Below are 21,503 nucleotides of genomic sequence, written 5' to 3' on the forward strand. Positions count from 1 at the left end.
GAGAGATGATCCACAGATAATCATACCTCACTACTTTCCACAACAAGGGTTCTCTCTGGTTTTTCACAGTCCTCGAATTCTGGTTGCCAGACTGATTCTTCCAACTCCAGATCTAAAATAATTTCTTTAATCCTTACATTTTTTTCCTTCACACGTGCAATTTCAATCTCTTTTTGTTTATATGCAGCATCAAACTCACTATTGAAAGCTGTTTTTACCTTGTAAATAATATCCTGAAATATCAATGTTATTATAAACACATCATGTATTATACCTTTACTGGCAACATGGGCCCACATTTTTACTTTTTATCCAAAATCATTTTACAAATTATACACAAGTTAATCTAAAATACTGTTTGCATTAAGTCATTTCTTGGTTCAGTGGCATCTGACCATGAGCAACATTAAGGCAATAGCATAACTGTTATACCACAGTGTATATCCAGAAATGTACATTGTAATTCAGTGTGCAGGTATATTAACAAATGCTGAAGTGGATAATGGATACGTTGAGGCTCTTTGGACTATATTCTCTACTTTTGTGTATGCTTTTTTAAAAAAAATCCATCATAAGAACATTTGAAAAGGAACATTCATTATTTGGGCTTCCCTGGTTGCTCAGATGGTAAAGAATGTGCCTTCAATGCAGGAAACCGGGGTTCGATCTCTGGGTCAGGAAGATCAACTGGAAATGGGAATAGCTACCCACTTCAGTATTCTTGCCTGGAGAATTCCATGGACAGAGGAGCCTGGTGGGCTACGGTCCATGAGGTTGCAAACAGCCAGACACGATTGAACGACTAACACTTCCATTCAGTATTTAAGCTGGGAAATGTCTTTTTTTAAAAAATCATTTTTGGGTAGATGAGGTGAAGAAAAGATGGACTGTAGAGGTTGTTTGGAGAAGCTCCCATAGAAGCACAACCACGTACAATATTCTTTCTCTGTATGGACAGGTCATTTTTAACTAGAAAGGGAGCCCAAGCTAGCTAGTTGGATCAGCCAGTTACTAAGGTATCTCTGGTTTGGCAACTGCTTTGCCCCTAGCTCTACTGATGAGTAGAATTATGGGTCAAACTAAAAGTAGACTTTGTTTTATCATCAGAGTTCAGTCTATATATCTACTCTACTGAAGATGAAACCATTAAAGCAGGGTGGAATATGGTCTTAACAGCTGGCACCAGAATTTCTCCTAGCCTGAAAATACTTTCTGTAGGGAAAAGGTTTTAATAAAGTGGCAGGAAAGTAGGACACTGAGGGCATAAGTCAGCAGAAGCTAAGCAACCAAAGAGATAACTAAACAGTTCTCAGTATAAATACATAGGAATTTCACGTATTGGAGGAGAAGAAGAAGAGAAAAAGATAGGAAGAGACAGCAGAATAACATAGTAGGAAGTTATAACTCAAATTGCAGACAGGGCTGAAAGATTTTCAGGAACAGGGATAACCAAACATTAAATATCAAACCATCTACATTGGTGCAATCTCAAGTTACTGGGTTTTCAAAAGCCTTCGATTAGCATGTACAGGTGGCGTGCTCTGAAGCTGACTTGTTGGGTTGAAAGAGAGGAGGAGCTTAGAGCCTGAAGGACACCATACCTTATCCCTGAACCCCAGAACTTATAGAAATCTTAGAAAGGAAATTGTATTCTCCCAGGTTAAGGAGATAGATAAGCAATCACATCTTGATTTTATAAGGAGTTCCTAACTGACATCTGAGTTACCTAGAAGGTGGCATTCAAAGATTTCTTTTATCTTTGAGCTTCCCAAAGATCTTTGTAGAAAGATGGTTTGTGATGTTAGCCAGTGGAGGGTGCTCTTTACAAAAACCTGGTATCACAGAACCCACTCCATACTGATGAAAACAACTCTTGTACATAAGCTCTGTTTAAAGAAAATGTAGCTAGCCATCTGAATGTTTCTCTGTGTACTTTAAAGGCATCATCTGATTGGCATTAGATTTCAGTTTGAGCCTTTGCAGGACACTTCATGGAAAGTTTGAGGTTTTCAAAGATAAAGAAAAAATTCACCCACTTTCAGCAATATAATTTGGTTGATTTTCTCCTCTCTGGAATGAAGTTCCAATTGGCTTGACAATAAAGAGGTATGTACCCTAAAATCAGTACTCAGACTGCCATGCATGTAATTGGGCAAGCTGGTATCTTTAACTGTCCCATCTTCTTCCTCTTCTTCATCCTCTTCTTCATGATGCTTTTTAACCATGGTAATTGCAGACGGAACCTCTACAATTTCTTCCCGTAGCTAAATATAGAAAAAGATGAAATGAGAGTTATGCAATAAGAAGAATTCTCTAAAGAGCGAGTTTGAGACAACTTAATTATTTCAACAAGCATTTTAAAATGTTAATTGTCTTGCCAGCAACTGAATTTAAAATGATGGATAGTTCCTGAACCTGCTGAAGAGAAAGCTTCAGAAACTGATAAACTGTGGATAAATCATGAAACTAAAAAATGTTCTTGATAGTATGTAATATTCATATTCTTCTGTCAAGATGACAGCTGCTTGTAAATATTTTGAGTCTTTCTCAGTACTTAAGCATTAAAAAATTTACCTTCTATTCATGTTTTACAGGAACTTATTCCCATAGGACTGTTATATGTAGGCAAGAAGAATTAAGCATGCCTTCAATTTATGTTTCAGAAAAAGAATGAATGCAAAGTTCTGGTTGAAATGAAACTATACCAATTGGACAGTATTTTTAAGTGGTTTGACACAGATTGTTGGGAGGGGAAATGCTAGGATTACTTTAGGAAAACCATAAATCCCATCAAAACAGATTTTACTTCATCCCTGGCCAACTACCTGAAAATATAATCCCCAGTGATAAGAGATGATAAAAATGAGTTATGAGTGAATGAAGAACTCATGACCAGAACAAGAACAAACTCCCAAATATAATTTTTAAAAGTATATCATCATATTTGAGGGATAGTCAAAGTTGTTAGGATATAGGTTCTAGACTTACTATTTAGATAAAGGCTCCTGTATTCATTAGAATATGTTGTACACATAAACAAGGACCACAAATATAAACACAAACAATATCTAGACTTATCTTAAGTAGTATTCCAACTCAAATCTGTATGAAGGGAATACTGAAACAGAAAACATCGTATATAAACACACACACATATATTTAAAATTGTACTTTAAGACACTCTGTTTCAATCTTCTTTTGCTGCACGACTCTCTTCAATTCTTTCAACTCTTCATCCGTGCGTTCTTTCATTGGGAAGTTCTCAACCACACAGGGGATGTGAAAGCACTTGGGGGTAAAAACGGCAAAACGAAAAAAATACATTTTCAGTACAATTATGTGTCTCTGGGGCACTGTGGGAGATGTTTTCTCCGATTAGAACTAATTCATAGGTTACCATCATGCATGAGCAAAATGGCTGATGGAAGTTTTTAAAAACAAAGCATGCCACCAGTATTGGTTTAACCTTTGTAAGAAAATACTTTTATGAAAGATCTATTTCTAGAGCAGTGCTTCTCATCTAGAAGTGATTTTGCTGGCAGCCCCTGTCCCCATCCTCTTCAGGCCCCCAGGGACGTTTAGCAAAGTCTGGAGACAGTTTTGACAGTCACTAATGGACTGTGAAGAAAGCTGAGAGCCGAAGAATTGATGCTTTTGAACTGTGGTGTTGGAGAAAACTCTTGAGAGTCCCTTGGACTGCAAGGAGATCCAACCAGTCCATCCTAAAGGAGATCAGTCCTGGGTGTTCATTGGAAGGACTGATGCTAAAGCTGAAACTCCCATACTTTGGCCACCTCATGCGAAGAGTTGACTCAATGGAAAAGACTCTGATGCTGGGAGGGATTGGGGGCAGGGGGAGAAGGGGACAACAGAGAATGAGCTGGATGGCATCACTGACTCGATAGACATGAGTGAACTCTGGGGGTTGGTGATGGACAGGGAGTCCTGGCGTGCTGTGATTCATGGGGTGACAAAGAGTCAGACACAACTGAGCGACTGAACTGAACTGAACTGAACTGAATGGGTGTGGTGGATACTACTGGGGCCTAGTAGACATAGGCTAGGAATGTTGCAAAAATCCTCCAATCTATAAGACAGCACCCATAACAAAGAATTATCCACCCCCAAATGTACAGTTCTCAAGAAACCCTGTTTTAGAGCAATACTCAAGCTCATAAATGTAGGGTGACCAATACTTCATGATCTAAACAGATAGCGTATTTGAAAATGAAAAAGGTGCCATTAATAGTTACTCCAGGATCATAGGCATAAATTGGGACTTTTGGTTACCCTAGACAAAGAGAGAAACTGCATTGGGAGGAATCTTAATAAAAAGGCACAAAAACAGCCCTTTAGAAAATGTAAAACTAGACACAGGTAGAAATGTGAACATTGTTAGATCTAGTTTTCAATCTGTGTGGAATGTGAGTGAGGTGGCTTTTTTGGAATAGACAGATATTGAGACTTGGATGCAGGTGGTGTTATACAGGAAAGAGAGAAGGAGGTGTAAGACAAATCTTAAGAGATGCTGGTTTAGAAGCACCTGGGGACTGAGCAGAGAGGGAAGAATAAGACCCAGAGAAAGTGACACACGGAGGTGGAATTCAGCACAGGAAGGGGCAAGGCATGGTTTGCTTTCCTATATATGGACTTTCCTGCATTTTTTCTTTTTAAAATTTTCTGCCATGAGACTTTCAGTGAAAATTTTCATTGGCTAAGATGTACTTGAAATTACATCTGTTACCTTAAGAGCTCGGCCTTTCACAGCCATCGAATTCCAGCATTCTTCTTTGATGATTTCAGCCAAATATCTCTTAGCTAGGTTTTGCATCTCAACATCCTTTCTTATCTTAAAGAACACAGAAGGGAAAAATAATGTTGAAAATGTGGCCTCAAAGAAAATAGCTTGACTGTAAATTACTTAACCAGATGCACTTGGAGAGGGTATTCTCCTACCTTTGAGAACCTAAGGTTTAGTCTGGAGGCTCAGGATTCCCTTCCTTGAGGACCAGGGTATCCACATGAACACCGCTAAGGGCAGGCAGGTCCTACACAGGAGCCAAGGCAGGTATACAGGCCATTGCACAGCTGTGTTAGCTAGATAGTCCATACATACTTCGCAGAGCTGCCTGGCTGGTGCAAGGTGGTGAAGCAAACCCACTGTGCCAAGTATTCTTGTTTTATTAGAAGAGTTTGAAATAGCTTAAAATGTTGGCTTAATTCTTGTCAATGAATATCCGAAGTGCCAGTTTGTGACCTCTGTCTTGGGGTCTTTACTGTACTAAATTCTTCTTTTATTTACATCTACTATGAAATGAATGTTCTACTACTCCCGGGGATCATGATGTACTTTTTCCCATTTAGAAACATATGTTACCTCAATTAGTTTTTATCCCCTTAATTGATTCTATTACCTAATATTTAAGTGATGAAGTATTCTTATTTTAATAAAATTTACCAAAAGAGCTAGCCTGAAAGTGACACCCAATAATCTTTAGTTGTTAGGGTCCTCTTCAGAATCTTTTTTCAAATTTATTTTTTTTAATAAAGTGTAGTTGATTTGCAATGTTGTGCAGACCTTTTTTTTTTAATTTCACTTTGTTGGAAGAATTATTAGAAAACTAGCTGAGAATAGTATCTCCCAGATTCATTAATTCACTCATTTATTTTTATTTTATTCATTGTCTGAATAAATACCATGTTTAATTTGCATTTTGTTTTTTATTTTATCCATTGGGTTAATGGCTAAAACAGTTTAAAATTATCTTTTCTTAAATAAACAGCTCTGTTGGCATATCAGTTGTCAGAATCTGACTGATTTCCAGGGCCCTTCCAGGCCCCCCCTTTACTACTTCTGAGGCTACTTGATCAACCCTTTCAGAAAAATATTAATGCTGTTGGACAGTATTACTATTAATATTAATTAATGTCCAGGTGGTCATTATTGGGCTTTGGTCTTTTCCTTATTGGTGGGATCCTGGCCAGAGCTGGCTAGTAGCCTGGTCTCTTTAGGACAGGGACCCCTTGCTCTTCCCAGGGACAAATATTCTGCTCCCAGGTGGATTTATGGTGCCATCTGCTAACAGTGTTCTGTCCTGGACTGTTGGGTTCTACTATCACATTCAGTGTAGGGCTGACATCTCCTCAAAAGCCCAGAGTTCAGGAAAAATAAACAACACGAGGGAAATGAGCATGTGAAGAGCTTATCTCTGTACCAAAGTCTGAGTCAGAGGATGAAGGAAGCTCCTCGAGGGATGCACAGGAATTTGATAAGAAAAAAGGAGTGGGGCCTCTGGGGCAGAGGCATGGGTTGGAGTCAGTGAGCACAGTGGCTGCATCAGTGGTCAGGTGTCCAGAGGGGCAGATGCATGGGGCCAAGCAGTCAGACGTGAACTTAAAGAAAGAAGCCATGAGGGGATGAAGATGGGAGCAGGCACGTAAGCCAGCTCATTTTAGGGTAGTCAAGATGAAGGGGCTGGGAGAAGCCGGTGGTATCCCAGGCCTATGTGAGGCCAGGGCCAAGGAGGATGAGCCAGAAGCACGGTGGGCAAGACCGGGACTGCTTCCTGGATCTGACTCAAGTTGTCGTCTCTTAACCAAGTGACTGAGTGTCTATGACTTAGTTTCCTTAAGTGAGGAAAACAATAACCTACATTTTTGAGTTGTTACAACAATCAAATAACATTCAAAAAGGCCCTAGATTGGTTCCTCTCTGTTATAATAAGAAAAGGGGATACACTGCTAGTCTTCTCCAACCACTTTCACAATGGCTATAGTGTAGACGGGAATACCAGACCACCTGACCTGCCTCTTGAGAAACCTGTATGCAGGTCAGGAAGCAACAGTCAGAACTGTACATGAAACAACAGACTGGTTCCAAATAGGAAAAGGTGTACGTCAAGGTTCTATATTGTCACCTTGCTTATTTAACTTATATGCAGAGTACATCATGAGGAACGCGGGGCTTGAAGAAGCACAAGCTGGAATCAAGATTGCCAGGAGAAATATCAATAACCTCAGATATGCAGATGACACTACCCTTATGGCAGAAAGTGAAGAGGAACTCAAAAGCCTCTTGATGAAAGTGAAAGAGGAGAGTGAAAAGGTTGGCTTGAAGCTCAACATTCAGAAAACAAAGATCATGGCATCTGGTCCCATCACTTCATGGGAAATAGATGGAAAAACAGTGGAAACAGTGTCAGACTTTATTTTTTTGGGCTCCAAAATCACTGCAGATGCTGATTGCAGCCATGAAATTAAAAGACGCTTGCTCCTTGGAAGGAAAGTTATGACCAACCTTGATAGTATATTAAAAAGCAGAGACATTACTTTGCCAACCAAGGTCCGTCTAGTCAAGGCAATGGTTTTTCCCGTGGTCATGTATGGATGTGAGAGTTGAACTGTGAAGAAAGCTGATCGCCGAAGAATCGATGCTTTTGAACTGTGGTGTTGGAGAAGACTCTTGAGAGTCCCTTATACTGCAAGGAGATCCAACCAGTCCATTCTAAAGGAGATCAATCCTGGGTGTTCATTGGAGGGACTGATGCTAAAGCTGAAACTGCAATACTTTGGCCACCTCATGCGACGAGTTGACTCACTGGAAAAGACTCTGATGCTGGGAAAGGTTGGGGGTGGGAGGAGAAGGGGACGACGGAGAATGAGATGGCTGGATGCCATCACCGACTCTATAGACATGAGTTTGAGTGAACTCCGGGAGTTGGTGATGGACAGGGAGGCCTGGCGTGCTGTGATTCATGGGGTCGCGGAGAGTCGGACACGACTGAGCGACTGAACTGAACTGAACTGAACTGATAGTGTAGATGGTGCTCAAAGATTAGAAGAATCAGTGAGTACAGGAAGAATGGTTTCAACTCTAATTAAGAAAGGGCTTACTAAACAAAAAATGTTTGAAGTTGGTTTCAGGTGGTTGATGAGACTTTCAAAAATGTTCAAATACATGGCAGAAGATGGTTGGCATAATGTCATGGTGAAGAGACAACAGCTGTCTGGCTGGTCTAGATGCTCTTCTTCCTCCTAACTTCTCTGACCCATTCCATTTATATGCACTAAGTTTGCTTTATACACATTATAGTAGAAAAGTTTTATTTTATTTGCATTATTCTGGAAAAGTTCTCCTTCCCATTTTCTTTTTACTTTTTTTATTAAATCTTTATGGTGCTTAAATAAAGTTTTTCCCTACCTTTGCCACTTCTTGCTCATTTTCATCATGCAGCCTTTCCAGTTCTTCAAGATCCAGGCCAAATTCTTCTTGCTCTAATTTTGCAATATCATCTGCTGCTTCATTTTCTTCCATCATGTCAAGAACCTGAATTTTCAAGTAGGAAAGGTTGGAGATGAGTAAACAATTAAACTTTAAAGAGATGTTTTCTTGAGTCTCTTCAGACAGCACCAATAAAAAATAGATACTCTGTTTATCTAAATGTAACTGTCAACCAAAGAATTAGGTTAGAGAGTTAATTCATGAAAGCTCACTTATCTAAAAACAACAAAAATATGTAATGATATAGGTATGCTAATGTATTCCTCTTAAGTATTTTCAGAGTTCTTATCTTTTAGATACATATACTTAAATAATTAAAGGTGAAATGATATGAAATCCAGGATATTTTTCAAAAAAATATCCTGGAGGATATTGTATACGTGCATGGTGAGAGGTGCATGGGAGAGGATGGTGTATACATGCATGCTCAGTCACTCAGTCATGTCTGACTCCGTGCAACCCCATGGATACTCTGTCCATGGGATTCTCCAGGGAAGAATACTGGAGTGGGTTGCCATTGCCTTCTCCAAAGGATCTTCCCAACTCAGGGATCAAACCCAAGTCTCCTGCATCTCCAGCATTGGCAGGCGAATTCTTTACCACTGAGCCACCTGGGAAGCCCTAGTGGATGGTGTATAGGAAACACAATTGGTGATTAGATTTATGAGATTATTATTACTTCTATTTATATGTATATTTGAATATTTCTATAATAAAAATATCTTTAAAAGTTTCTAGCTTCAAAAGATTCAGAGACAAAGGACACATCAGTTCAGTTCAGTTCATTTCAGTTCAGTCGCTCAGTCGTCTCCAACTCTTTGCGACCCCATGAACCGCAGCACACCAGGCCTCCCTGTCCATCACTAACTCCCGGAGTCCACCCAAACCCGTGTTCATCGAGTCGGTGATGCCATCCAACCATCTCATCGTCTGTCGTCCCCTTCTCCTCCTGCCCTCAATCTTTCCCAGAATCAGGGTCTTTTCAAATGACTCAGCTCTTCGCATCAGGTGGCCAAAGTATTGGAGTTTCAGCTTCAACATCAGCCCTTCCAATGAACACCCAGGATTGATCTCCTTTAGAATGGACTGGTTGGATCTCCTTGAAGTCCAAGGGACTCTCAAGAGTCTTCTCCAACACCAAAAGCATCAATTCTTTGGCGCTCAGCTTTCTTTATAGTCCAACTCTCACGTCCATACATGACCAATGGAAAAACCATCTTGACTAGATGGACTTTTGTTGACAAAGCAATGTCTCTGCTTTCTAACATGCTGTCTAGGTTGGTCATAACTTTTCTTCCAAGGAATAAGTGTCTTTTAATTTCATGGCTGCAATCACCATCTGCAGTGATTTTGGAGCCCAGAAAAATAAAGTCAGCCACTGTTTCCACTGTTTCCTCATCTATTTGCCATGCAGTGATGGGACCAGATGCCATGATCTTAATTTTCTGGATGTTGAGCTTTGAGCCAAATTTTCACTCTCCTCTTTTACTTTCATCAAGAGCTTCTTTAGTTCTTCTTCACTTTCTGCCATAAGGGTGGTGTCATCTGCATATCTGAGGTTATTGATATTTCTCCCAGCAATCTTGATTCCAGCTTGTGTTTCCTCCAGCCCAGTGTTTCTCATGATGTACTCTGCATATAAGTTAAATAAGCAGGGTGACAATATATAGCCTTGATGTACTCCTTTTCCTATTTGGAACCAGTCTGTTGTTCCATGTCCAGTTCTAACTGTTGCTTCCTGACCTGCATACAGGTTTCTCAAGAGGCAGGTCAGGTGGTCTGGTATTCCCATCTCTTTCAGAATGTTCCACAGTTTATTGTGATCCACACTGTCAAAGGCTTTGGCATAGTCCATAAAGCAGAAGTAGATGTTTTTCTGAAACTCTCTTGTTTTTTCGATGATCCAGTGGATGTTGGCAATTTGATCTCTGGTTCCTCTGCCTTTTCTAAATCCAGCTTGAACATCTGGAAGTTCACAGTTCACGTATTGCTGAAGCCTGGCTTGGAGAATTTTAAGCATGACTTTACTAGCGTGTGAGATGAGTGCAATTGTGCAGTAGTTTGAGAATTCTTTGGTATTGCCTTTCTTTGGGATTGGAATGAAGACTGACCTTTTCCAGTCCTGTGGCCACTGCTGAGTTTTCCAAATTTGCTGGCATATTGAGTGTGGCACTTTCACAGCATTGTCTTTCAGGATTTGAAATAGCTCAATTGGAATTCCATCACCTCCACTAGCTTTGTTCGTAGTGATGCTTCCTAAGGCCCACTTGACTTCACATTCCAGGATGTCTGACTCTAGGTGAGTGATCACACCATTGTGATTATCTGGGTCGTGAAGATCTTTTTTGTACAGTTCTGTGTATTCTTGCCACCTCTTCTTAAGATCTTCTGCTTCTGTTAGGTCCATACAATTTCTGTCCTTTATTGAGCCCATCTTTGCATGAAATGTTCTCTTGGTATCTTTAAGTTTCTTGACGAGATCTCTAATCTTTCCCATTCTATTGTTTTCCTCTATTTCTTTGCATTGATTGCTGAGGAAGGCTTTCTTATCTCTCCTTGCTATTCTTTGGAACTCTGCATTCAGATTCTTATATCTTTCTTTTTCTCCTTTGCTTTTCGCTTCTCTTCTTTTCACAGGTATTTGTAAGGCCTCCTCAGACAGCCACTTCCCTTGTTTGCATTTATTTTTGGGGGGACACATATTACAACATATATGACAAAGTATTAATATCTTCAAGATATAGAATGCCCTTACAAATCAACCAAACAACAAAGACAGCATAACAGAAAAAAATAACTTCAGTTTCAAAATGGACTGAGAATGGGCTTTGCAATCTTCCTTTCTTGCCCCAATCCATAAAATCAAGAGAAAGAAGTGCATAATAAATCAATAAATCCAATACTGCAATCAAAAGAGGAAGAAAGAATCCTTCACAGCATGGAAATTGTTTCTGAAATATGAAAATCAGTTGGATCTGAATGATGCAGCATAGCCCAAGGGTCCATGGGACAGTATTCAGGCAAAAGGTAGACTGGAATTATCTGCTGAAGTTAGATCTCCTACACATCTTCTTCCCAAGCTTGCTGCACTGTTGTGGTGAAATTATAACAGGGAATTTCAATTATAAAGATGAGCATGCAATAATAAAAAAATAGATCTCCAAATATTTGGGGGACAACAAGACCACTGAAGAGAGACAATAAATTTAATAAGCAGAAAACTTGTTATGCAAAGAAAAAGAGTTGATCAAGCAAGAAGAGTGGAATTTCACAGTAACTAGGGATGCAAAATATTGTATGATCAAAATAATTAAGAGATCATGGAACTGAGAAGTTTAATCTTCAAAACAAACAGAAAATTCAATGGATGGGCTGAATAGTGAAATGGACACAATTGAAGATACTGATTGGTAAAAGTCAGTTAAGAATCCTCCTTGTGTATAACAAAAGATAAAAAATGAAAATGTAAAAGGAAAATCAATAAATGCGTGTGACATATTTAGAAGTACCTGTTACTAATATAACTTTAAGAAGAAGAGAATATGAGAACTGGGGTCACATGTTTAAAGGAACAGTAGGGAGAATTTTTTTAAAGACACAATAAAGCATGAAAACTCAAGATTTAGTGAATAACCCAGGACTAGAAACAGATTGTACGGAAACAAGAAACAAATCCTAAACATTTCCAAAGAGGAAAAGAGTATCACACAAATAGAAGAGTAAGACCAAGAGAAGAACCCATATCAGTGACACTGAATTCAAGAATACAACGGATCAATAGCTTTGGATCAAAGTTTTAAGTGGAAGAAAAACTTTCAATCTCTAATTCTATAGTCAACAAACCATCATTCAAGTGTGAGGTCAAAATAGAGTCATTTGTAAAAATTCAGGGAGCCAGAAAGTTCACTAATACCTATCCCTCTGAAAGGATTATTAAGGATATACTGAAGCCAGAGGAAATTCTTACTAAGTCTAAATAAGATTAGCACATTTTTAAGAGTTAAAAAATACCAATTTAAACTATAATTCTAACTGATACCAGTGAGACAAAGTGGGAGAAGCAGAAGGAGATGAGAAAGTAAAAAGTAAGAACAAAGTAAGCACACTGGACTCTAATCTGGAGGGTAGATATGATGTGACATGGGCTTCCTGGGTGGTGCTAGTGGTAAAGGACCCGCCTGCCAATGTAGGAGATATAAGAGACATGGATTTGATTGGAAGATGGCATGGCAATCCACTCCAGTATTCTAGCATGGAGAATCCCATGGTCAGAGGAGCCTGGTGGGCTACAAGAGTTGGACACGACTGCAGTCACTGAGCATAGTATCAGTTCAGTTCAGTTCAGTTCAGTTGCTCAGTCGTGTCCGACTCTCCGCGACCCCATGAATCACAGTACGCCAAGCCTCCCTGTCCATCACCAACTCCCGGAGTTCACTCAAACTCCTGTCCACAGAGTCGGTGATGCCATCCAGCCATCTCATTCTCTGTTGTCCCCTTCTCCTCCCGCCCCCAATCCTTCCCAGCATCAGAGTCTTTTCCAGTGAGTCAACTTGTCACATGAGGTGGCCAAAGTATTGCAGTTTCAGCTTTAGCATCAGTCCTTCCAATGAACACCCAGGATTGATCTCCTTTAGAATGGACTGGTTGGATCTCCTTGCAGTGTAAGGGACTCTCAAGAGTCTTCTCCAACACCACAGTTCAAAAGCATCAATTCTTCGGCGATCAGCTTTCTTCACAGTCCAACTCTCACATCCATACATGACCATGGGAAAAACAATAGCCTTGACTAGACGGACCTTGGTTGGCAAAGTAATGTCTCTGCTTTCCTTCCAAGGTGTAAGCCTCTTTTAATTTCATGGCTGCAATCAGCATCTGCAGTGATTTTGGAGCCCAAAAAAATAAAGTCTGACACTGTTTCCACTGTTACCCCATCTATTTCCCATGAAGTGATGGGACCAGATGCCATGATCTTTGTTTTCTGAATGTTGAGCTTCAAGCCAACCTTTTCACTCTCCTCTTTCACTTTCATCAAGAGGCTTTTGAGTTCCTCTTCACTTTCTGCCATAAGGGTAGTGTCATCTGCATATCTGAGGTTATTGATATTTCTCCTGGCAATCTTGATTCCAGCTTGTGCTTCTTCCAGCCCAGCGTTCCTCATGATGTACTCTGCATATAAGTTAAATAAGCAAGGTGACAATATACAGCCTTGATGTACTCCTTTTCCTATTTGGAACCAGTCTGTTGTTCCATGTATAGTTCTGACTGTTGCTTCCTGACCTGCATACAGGTTTCTCAAGAGGCAGGTCAGGTGGTCTGGTATTCCCATCTCTTTCAGAATTTTCCACAGTTTATTGTGATCCACACAGTCAAAGGCTTTGGCATAGTCAATGGAGCAGAAATAGATGTTTTTCTGGAACTCTCTTGCTTTCTCCATGATCCAGCGGATGTTGGCAATTTGATCTCTGGTGCCTCTGCCTTTTCTAAACCCTGCTTGAACATCTGGGAGTTCACGGTTCACATACTGCTGAAGCCTGGCTTGGAGAATTTTGAGCATGACTTTACTAGCGTGTGAGATGAGTGCAATTGTGCGGTAGTTTGAGCATTCTTTGGCATTGCCTTTCTTTGGGATTGGAATGAAGACTGACCTCTTCCAGTCCTGTGGCCACTGCTGAGTTTTCCAAATCTGCTGGCATATTGAGTGCAGCACTTTCACAGCATCATCTTTCAAGATTTGAAATAGCTCAACTGGAATTCCATCACCTCCACTAGCTTTGTTCGAAGTGATGCTTTCTAAGGCCCACTTGAGTTCACATTCCAAGATGTCTGGCTCTAGGTCAGTGATCACGTTATCGTGACTATCTTGGTCGTGAAGATCTTTAGTATGACACACACCAAACCAGAGTTTCTCCAAATTAATGTGCCTGTGAATCACCCGCGGATCGTGTCAAAATAGCAGATTCTTATTCAGGATATCTGGGATGGGGTTGAGATTCTAGGCAATGTCAATGCCTCTGTGCTCTATACCACTGAGCAGGAAGGTACCAGGTAATGTTAAAAAAAAAAAAAAAAAGTAAGTCAAGCAAGTGGGCTAGAATTTGATTTTTTTTTTTTTTGGACACATGATGCAGCATGTGGGATCTTAGTTCTCCAACAAGGGATTGAACCTTGTCCTCTGCATTGGAAGTGAGGAGTCTTTAACCACTAGACCACCAGGGAAATCCCATAGAATTGAAAAAAAAATAGAATTATGAAAAAAAAGAATAGTCCAAAAAATGGTAAAAAAAAAAAAAAGAAGAAGAAGAAAGAAAAGAACAATTATGACAAAAAATGCACAAGCAATCCAAACAGATAGGCAAGGGGGAGTAAGAAAAAAACTTGGAAATTAACAGAAAACCCAAAGTAAAATGGCAGAGATTAAGTTTAAACATATCAATAATTATAGTAAATGTGGCTAAACTCACCCACTAAAACTCTTAGATAGGATTTAAAGAAAGTAGTTCAGCTCTATACTAATTAGGGGACAGAATAAAGTTGGAAATAAAGCAATTGAAAAAGATATGTAAATAAGAGCTAACAAAAGGAAATAGAGTGAAAATATTAATATAAAAATCAAAGTGTACAGTTAAAAACATCCAAAGAGACAAAGATAAATATTTCACAAGGATAAAAGGAGCAATCTATCAAGGCAATCTGTCATGCACCTTTTTTCATCTAACATAAATATGATAGAAATACAGGTATAAATTGACAAACTGTTTATCACATCCTAGAAATCAGTTTAAATAGCAAAAACATAAACTTCAGTAACACCTTTCAGTTCAGTTCAGTTCAGTCACTCAGTGTGTCCGACTCTTTGTGACCCCATGAATCACAGCACGCCAGGCCTCCCTGTCCATCACCAACTCCCGGAGTTCACTCAAACTCCTGTCCACAGAGTCGGTGATGCCATCCAGCCATCTCATTCTCTGTCGTCCCCTTCTCCTCCTGCCCCCAATCCTTCCCAGCATCAGAGTCTTTTCCAGTGAGTCAACTCGTCGCATGAGGTGGCCAAAGTATTGGAGTTTCAGCTTTAGCATCAGTCCTTCCAATGAACACCCAGGATTGATCTCCTTTAGAATGGACTGGTTGGATCTCCTTGCAGTCCACGGGACTCTCAAGAGTCATCTCCAGCACCACAGTTCAAAAGCATCAATTCTTCGGCGATCAGCCTTCTTCACAGTCCAACTCTCACATCCATACATAACACCATTAGATTGATCTAATAGGCATTTAAAGAACATTTTACCCACCTTGCCCCCAAAACCCAGAAAACAAAATATTCTTTTTTTTTTATAGGTAATTAATTTATTTTTTATTGGAGGCAAATTATTTTACAATATTATATTGGTTGGTTTTGCCATACATTGATATGAATTTGCCCCGGGTTTACATAAGTTCCCCCTCCTGAACCACCCTCCCACCTCCTTCCTCCCTTTATCCTCCCTCTGGATCATCCCCGCATGCCAGCCCCGAGCATCCTATAACATGCATTGACCCTGAACTAGTGATTCATTTCACATATGACAACATACGTGTTTCAATGCCATTCTTCCAAATCATCCCACCCTCACCCTCTCCCACAGAGTCCCAAAGAGTGTTCTATACATCTGTGTCTCTTTTGCTGTCTCGTATACAGGGTTATCATTTGCATCTTTCTAAATTCCATATATATGCGTTAGTATACTGTATTGGTGTTTTTCTTTCTGGCTTACTTCACTCTGTATAATAGGCTCCAGTTTCATCCACCTCATTAGAACTGATTCAAATGTATTCTTTTTAATGGCTGAATAATACTCCATTGTGTATATGTACCAAAGCTTTCTTATCCATTCGTCTGCAGATGGACATCTAGGTTTCTTCCATGTCCTGGCTATTATAAATAGTGCTGCAATGAACATTGGAGTACACGTGTCTCTTTCAATTCTGGTTTCCTCGGTGTGTATGCCCAGGAGTGCGATTGCTGGATCATATGGCAGTTCTATTTCCAATTTTTTGAGGAATCTCCACACTGTTCTCCTAAGTGGCTGTACTAGTTTGCATTCCCACCAACAGTGTAAGAGGGTTCCTTTCTCTCCACATCCTCTCCAGCATTTATTGCATGTAGACTTTTGGATAGCAGCCATTCTGACTGGTGTGAAATGGTATCTCATTGTGGTTTTGATTTGCATCTCTCTGATTATGAGGGATGTTGAGCATTTTTTCATGTGTTTGTTAGCCATCTTTATGTCTTCTTTGGAGAAATGTCTGTTTAGTTCTTTGGCCCATTTTTTGATTGGGTCATTTATTTTTCTGGAATTGAGCTGCAGGAGCTGCTTGTATAATTTGGAGATTAATCCTTTATCAGTTGCTTCATTTGCTATTATTTTCTCCCATTCTGAAGGCTGTCTTTTCACCTTACTTATAGTTTCCTTTGCTGTGCAGAAGCTTTTGATTTTAATTAGGTCCCATTTGTTTATTTTTGCTTTTATTTCCAATATTCTGGGAGGTGGGTCATGGAGGATCCTGCTGTGATTTACATCGGAGAGTGTTTTGCCTACGTTCTCCTCTAGGAGTTTTATAGTTTCTGGTCTTACATTTAGCTCTCTAATCCATTTTGAGTTTATTTTGGTGTATGGTGTTAGGAAGTGTTCTAGTTTCATTCTTTTACAAGTGGCTGACCAGTTTTCCCAGCACCACTTGTTAAAGAGACTGTCTTTTCTCCATTTTATATTCTTGCCTCCTTTGTCAAAGATGAGGTGTCCATAGGTGCGTGGATTTATCTCTGGGCTTTCTATTTTGTTCCATTGATCTATATTTCTGTCTTTATGCCAGTACCATACTGTCCTGATGACTGTGGCTTTGTAGTAGAGCCTGAAGTCCGGTAGGTTAATTCCCCCAGTTCCATTTTTCTTCCTCAAGATTGCTTTGGCTATTCGAGGTTTTTTGTATTTCCATACAAATTGTGAGATTATTTGTTCTAGTTCTGTGAAAAATATTGTTGGCAGCTTGATAGGGATTGCATTGAATGTATAAATTACTTTGGGTAGTATACTCATTTTTACAATATTTATTCTTCCAATCCACGAACACGGTATATTTCTCCATCTATTAGTGTCCTCTTTGATTGCTTTCAGTAGTGTTTTATAGTTTTCTATGTACAAGTCTTTTGTTTCCTTAGGTAGATATATTCCTAAGTATTTAATTCTTTTCGTTGCAACAGTGAATGGAATAGTTTCCTTAATTTCTCTTTCTATTTTCTCATTATTAGTGTATAGGAATGCAAGGGATTTCTGTGTGTTGATTTTATATCCTGCAACGTTACGGTAATCATTGATTAGCTCTAGTAGTTTTCTGGTAGAGTCTCTAGGGTTTTCTGTGTAGAGGATCATGTCATCAGCGAAAAGTGAAAGCTTTACTTCTTCTTTTCCAATTTGTATTCCTTTTATGTCTTTTTCTGCTCTGATTGCTGTGGCCAAAACTTCCAGAACTATGTTGAATAGTAGTGGTGAGAGTGGGCACCCTTGTCTTGTTCCTGACTTTAGGGGAAATGCTTTCAGTTTTTCACCATTGAGGATAATGTTTGCTGTGGGTTTGTCATATATAGCTTTTATTATGTTGAGGTATGTCCCTTCTATTCCCACTTTCTGGAGGGTTTTTATCATAAATGGATGTTGAATTTTGTCGAAGGCTTTCTCTGCATCTATTGAGATAATCATATGATTTTTATTTTTCAGTTTGTTAATGTGGTGTATTACGTTGACTGATTTGCGGATATTGAAGAATCCTTGCATTCCTGGGATAAAGCCCATTTGGTCATGATGTATGATCTTCTTAATATGCTGTTGGATTCTGATTGCTAGAATTTTGTTAAGGATTTTTGCATCTATGTTCATCAGTGATATTGGCCTGTAGTTTTCTTTTTTTGTGGGGTCTTTACCAGGTTTTGGGATTAGGGTGATTGTGGCCTCATAGAATGAGTTTGGAAGTTTCCCTTCCTCAGCAATTTTCTGGAAGAGTTTGAGTAGAATAGGTGTTAGCTCTTCTCTAAATTTTTGGTAGAATTCAGCTGTGAAGCCGTCTGGACCTGGGCTTTTGTTTGCTGGGAGATTTTTGATTACAGTTTCAATTTCCGTGCTTGTGATGGGTCTGTTCAGATTTTCTATTTCTTCCTGGTTCAGTTTTGGAAAGTTGTATTTTCCTAGGAATTTGTCCATTTCTTCCAGGTTATTCATTTTATTGCCATATAATTCCTGATAGTATTCTCTAATAATCCTTTGTATTTCTGTGTTGTCAGTTGTGATCTCTCCATTTTCATTTCTAATTTTATTGATTTGGTTCTTCTCCCTTTGTTTCTTGATAAGTCTGGCTAGTGGTTTGTCAATTTTATTTACCTTCTCAAAGAACCAGCTTTTGGCTTTGTTGATTTTTCCTATAACAAAATATTCTTTACTAACACATGAAACACTCACAAAAAGTGACCAGGGACAAGGTCACAGAGATAATCTCAACAAGCTTTATTTATTGAGCAGAGTGAAATGAAGTTCAAAGTTAGCAACAGAAGGATATGCAAAACAATCTATAAATAAATAAAAGACAAAACAATCTGGAAATAAAAAACAGAAAAATACATACATTCTTGCAGAAAACCCTTTGGTTGATATGTTCAAAATGGAATTAGAAATATTTACAACTAAGCAATAATGAGAAATTTGTATATCAGAATCAATGCAATATAGTCAAAGTGGTATACAGTGGAATATTTATGGTCACATGCCTTGTATAATGGAAAAAACTAGGAAATAAACCACATTTCCAACTGAAAAAAGTAAAAGAGGAAAAATAAAACTGAATGAAGCAAGGAACAATGAATAAAATTCTAAATTGATCAAATCCTAAATTTACAAAATGTACAGGCATAAAATTAAGTATAATGTTATCTCAAAATAACAGAGTCAAATCAATAAAACCATACCTGATTCTTTGGAACTGTTAATAAAATGGACATTGTTGGATGGGGTGATCAAGGAAAAAGATAAAAGTCACAAACATACAGCATTAGGAATAAAATAGAACTATAACTCAAAAATCAGAAGAGACTTAAAAAGTAGAATATTACATAATTTTATATTATACATTTAGACAAACAGTTTTCTAAGAAAATATAATTTATCAAATCTATACCTGAAAAGAAATAGAAAACCTGGTAAGACTGATAACCATAGAAGAACTTGAAACAATAGGAGAGAATCAACTCTGCAACAGACATCAGACCCAGATAGTTTTACATGTATGTGGGGCAGGGGAGGAGGGAGTTGTTTATCAAATCCTTTTTAAAGAAATGGAGAATTTCCATTTTATACAAACTATTCCAGAGAATGGGGAAAAAAGTAGAAAGCTACTCAAATCACTTGATAATGCTGTTCTAACTCCAGTATCATAATTAGACCAAGAAAGTATATGAAAAATAGACCAATATTATTTATGAATAGAAATACAAAAATACTAATAAAACATTAGCAAGTTGAATCTGGTGTACTACTTAAAATGACCAAAGTCTATCTGAGGAATACAAAGAATACAAAACATCTGATAAATTTCATAATAAAATTAACAATAAAGCCTCCTATAAAACAAGGTATAGCAAGGGATTTCTTTTAATTTGTAAAAGGATACCTAACAGAAAAATAGCAGGCATTGCACTTAAAAGTTAGAAATGTTCCCATTAAGGTCAGTAGACAAGCATGTTCTGACCACTATTACATTAGAAGTCCTTACCATATGACAATAAAAAGAAATAAAGTAATATAAAGATTGATAAGAGAAACATGATTTTCAGGAGATACTGACAGTCCACTTACACAGTCCAAGAGATTCAATTGACAAAGCAACAGAACTAAAAAGAGAATTCAGAAAGGTAGTCATATACAAAATTAGTAACATTCATATCTAGTAGTATCCAGTTAGAAAATGTAATAGAAAATATTCTACCCACAAAGGATCTAATAAGAAACATACACAAAGTCACTTTTAGACTATGAAACTTCACTAAAGGACTTGTTAAAAATTTGAAAAAATATATATACTTATTGATATGTTATATATTATATAAAAGGTTTATAACATTTATAACATAAATCTTAAATAATATATATAAACATATGTATAAAATTTCAGAGATAGCAAAGAAATTCTTCTCCAACTCAAACTGCAAGAAGTTATTCTCAACTAAGATGGGAAACACATGTACACCTGTGGCAGATTCATGTCAATGTATGGCAAAACCACTACAATATTGTAAAGTAATTAGCCTCCAATTAAAATAAATTTATATTAAAAAAATAAAAATAAATAAAAATAAAATAAATCAGTTTTTTACAGAGCTTGACAAGGTGATTTTGAAACATAAAGAAGCCAACATTTTCTGAAAATGAAGAGCAAAGGGAGAATTACTTTTAAGATATAACCGCATTTTATAAATCTATAGCAATCAAAATAGTTTGGAATTGGCTAAGGAAAAGATCAGTGCTCAGTTTCAGAATACAGAGTATCTAGAAACAATTCCATATTCATGGGAATCCGGGGAGGCACCACAAATCAGCAGGAAGTGGCCATATTCAATAAAATGAATTAAAATGAAATTTTTATTTTAAAAAAGTTAGATCTATGCCTTGGACAAACAGAAAAATATTTGGAGTATATATGGCTGAATCATATAAAATAGCAATCTCTGTGGCTCAATCTAACAATAAGGGCCACCTCTAGATTTGCCCAGTGCATGCCTCCATGCTCTTTCCCTCTTCCAGTTGAGTGGGATGAAATCAAGCAAGGCAACCTTAGAAGCCATGTGCTAGAAACAGCAGAGTCTCTGTCAGCCTGGGTCTCTGAATGACTGCATGGAACAGAGTAGCCACTGGCTTGAACACCCACCCAGAACCATTATATAGGGAAAGAAACTTTTCATCCTTATGCCATTATGTTTTTGGAGTTTGTCATCACAGCTTAGCTGTGATATCACAACACTTACAGTTTTAGTGAGTGCTTTGATTCCTCTTTTTATCTCTTTCCTTTTGTTGGAAAACAATTTAACCTCATTTTTGATGGCCTGGAACAGAACAAGTACATCATTTAGATAAGTAAGGGATCAGAGATACATGTGGATGTGTATAGATACACAGATAGCACTTCTCTAGAAAAATAAGGAAAA

General features: G+C 38.3%; 1 protein-coding gene across 4 annotated transcripts in view; it reads right to left on the minus strand.

Annotated features, from left to right (window-relative positions):
• CFAP43 (cilia and flagella associated protein 43) overlaps nucleotides 1–21,503 on the minus strand; it is a 110,909-nt gene that overhangs the window by 23,761 nt on the left and 65,645 nt on the right. For all 4 annotated transcript variants that reach the window (XM_055424713.2, XM_055424712.2, XM_055424711.2 and 1 more), the window contains 6 exons: nucleotides 21,324–21,401; nucleotides 8,201–8,326; nucleotides 4,745–4,849; nucleotides 3,172–3,288; nucleotides 2,037–2,264; nucleotides 27–233 (listed from right to left, as the gene is read on the minus strand). In XM_055424713.2, coding sequence (XP_055280688.2) covers nucleotides 27–233; nucleotides 2,037–2,264; nucleotides 3,172–3,288; nucleotides 4,745–4,849; nucleotides 8,201–8,326; nucleotides 21,324–21,401 — 861 coding nt within the window. The remainder of the gene's footprint in view (nucleotides 1–26; nucleotides 234–2,036; nucleotides 2,265–3,171; nucleotides 3,289–4,744; nucleotides 4,850–8,200; nucleotides 8,327–21,323; nucleotides 21,402–21,503) is intronic.

Source organism: Moschus berezovskii, chromosome 12 (assembly GCF_049115385.1).
Source record: "Moschus berezovskii isolate FMDL1 chromosome 12, NW_MosBer_1.0, whole genome shotgun sequence".
Classification (NCBI taxonomy): Eukaryota; Metazoa; Chordata; class Mammalia; order Artiodactyla; family Moschidae; genus Moschus; species Moschus berezovskii.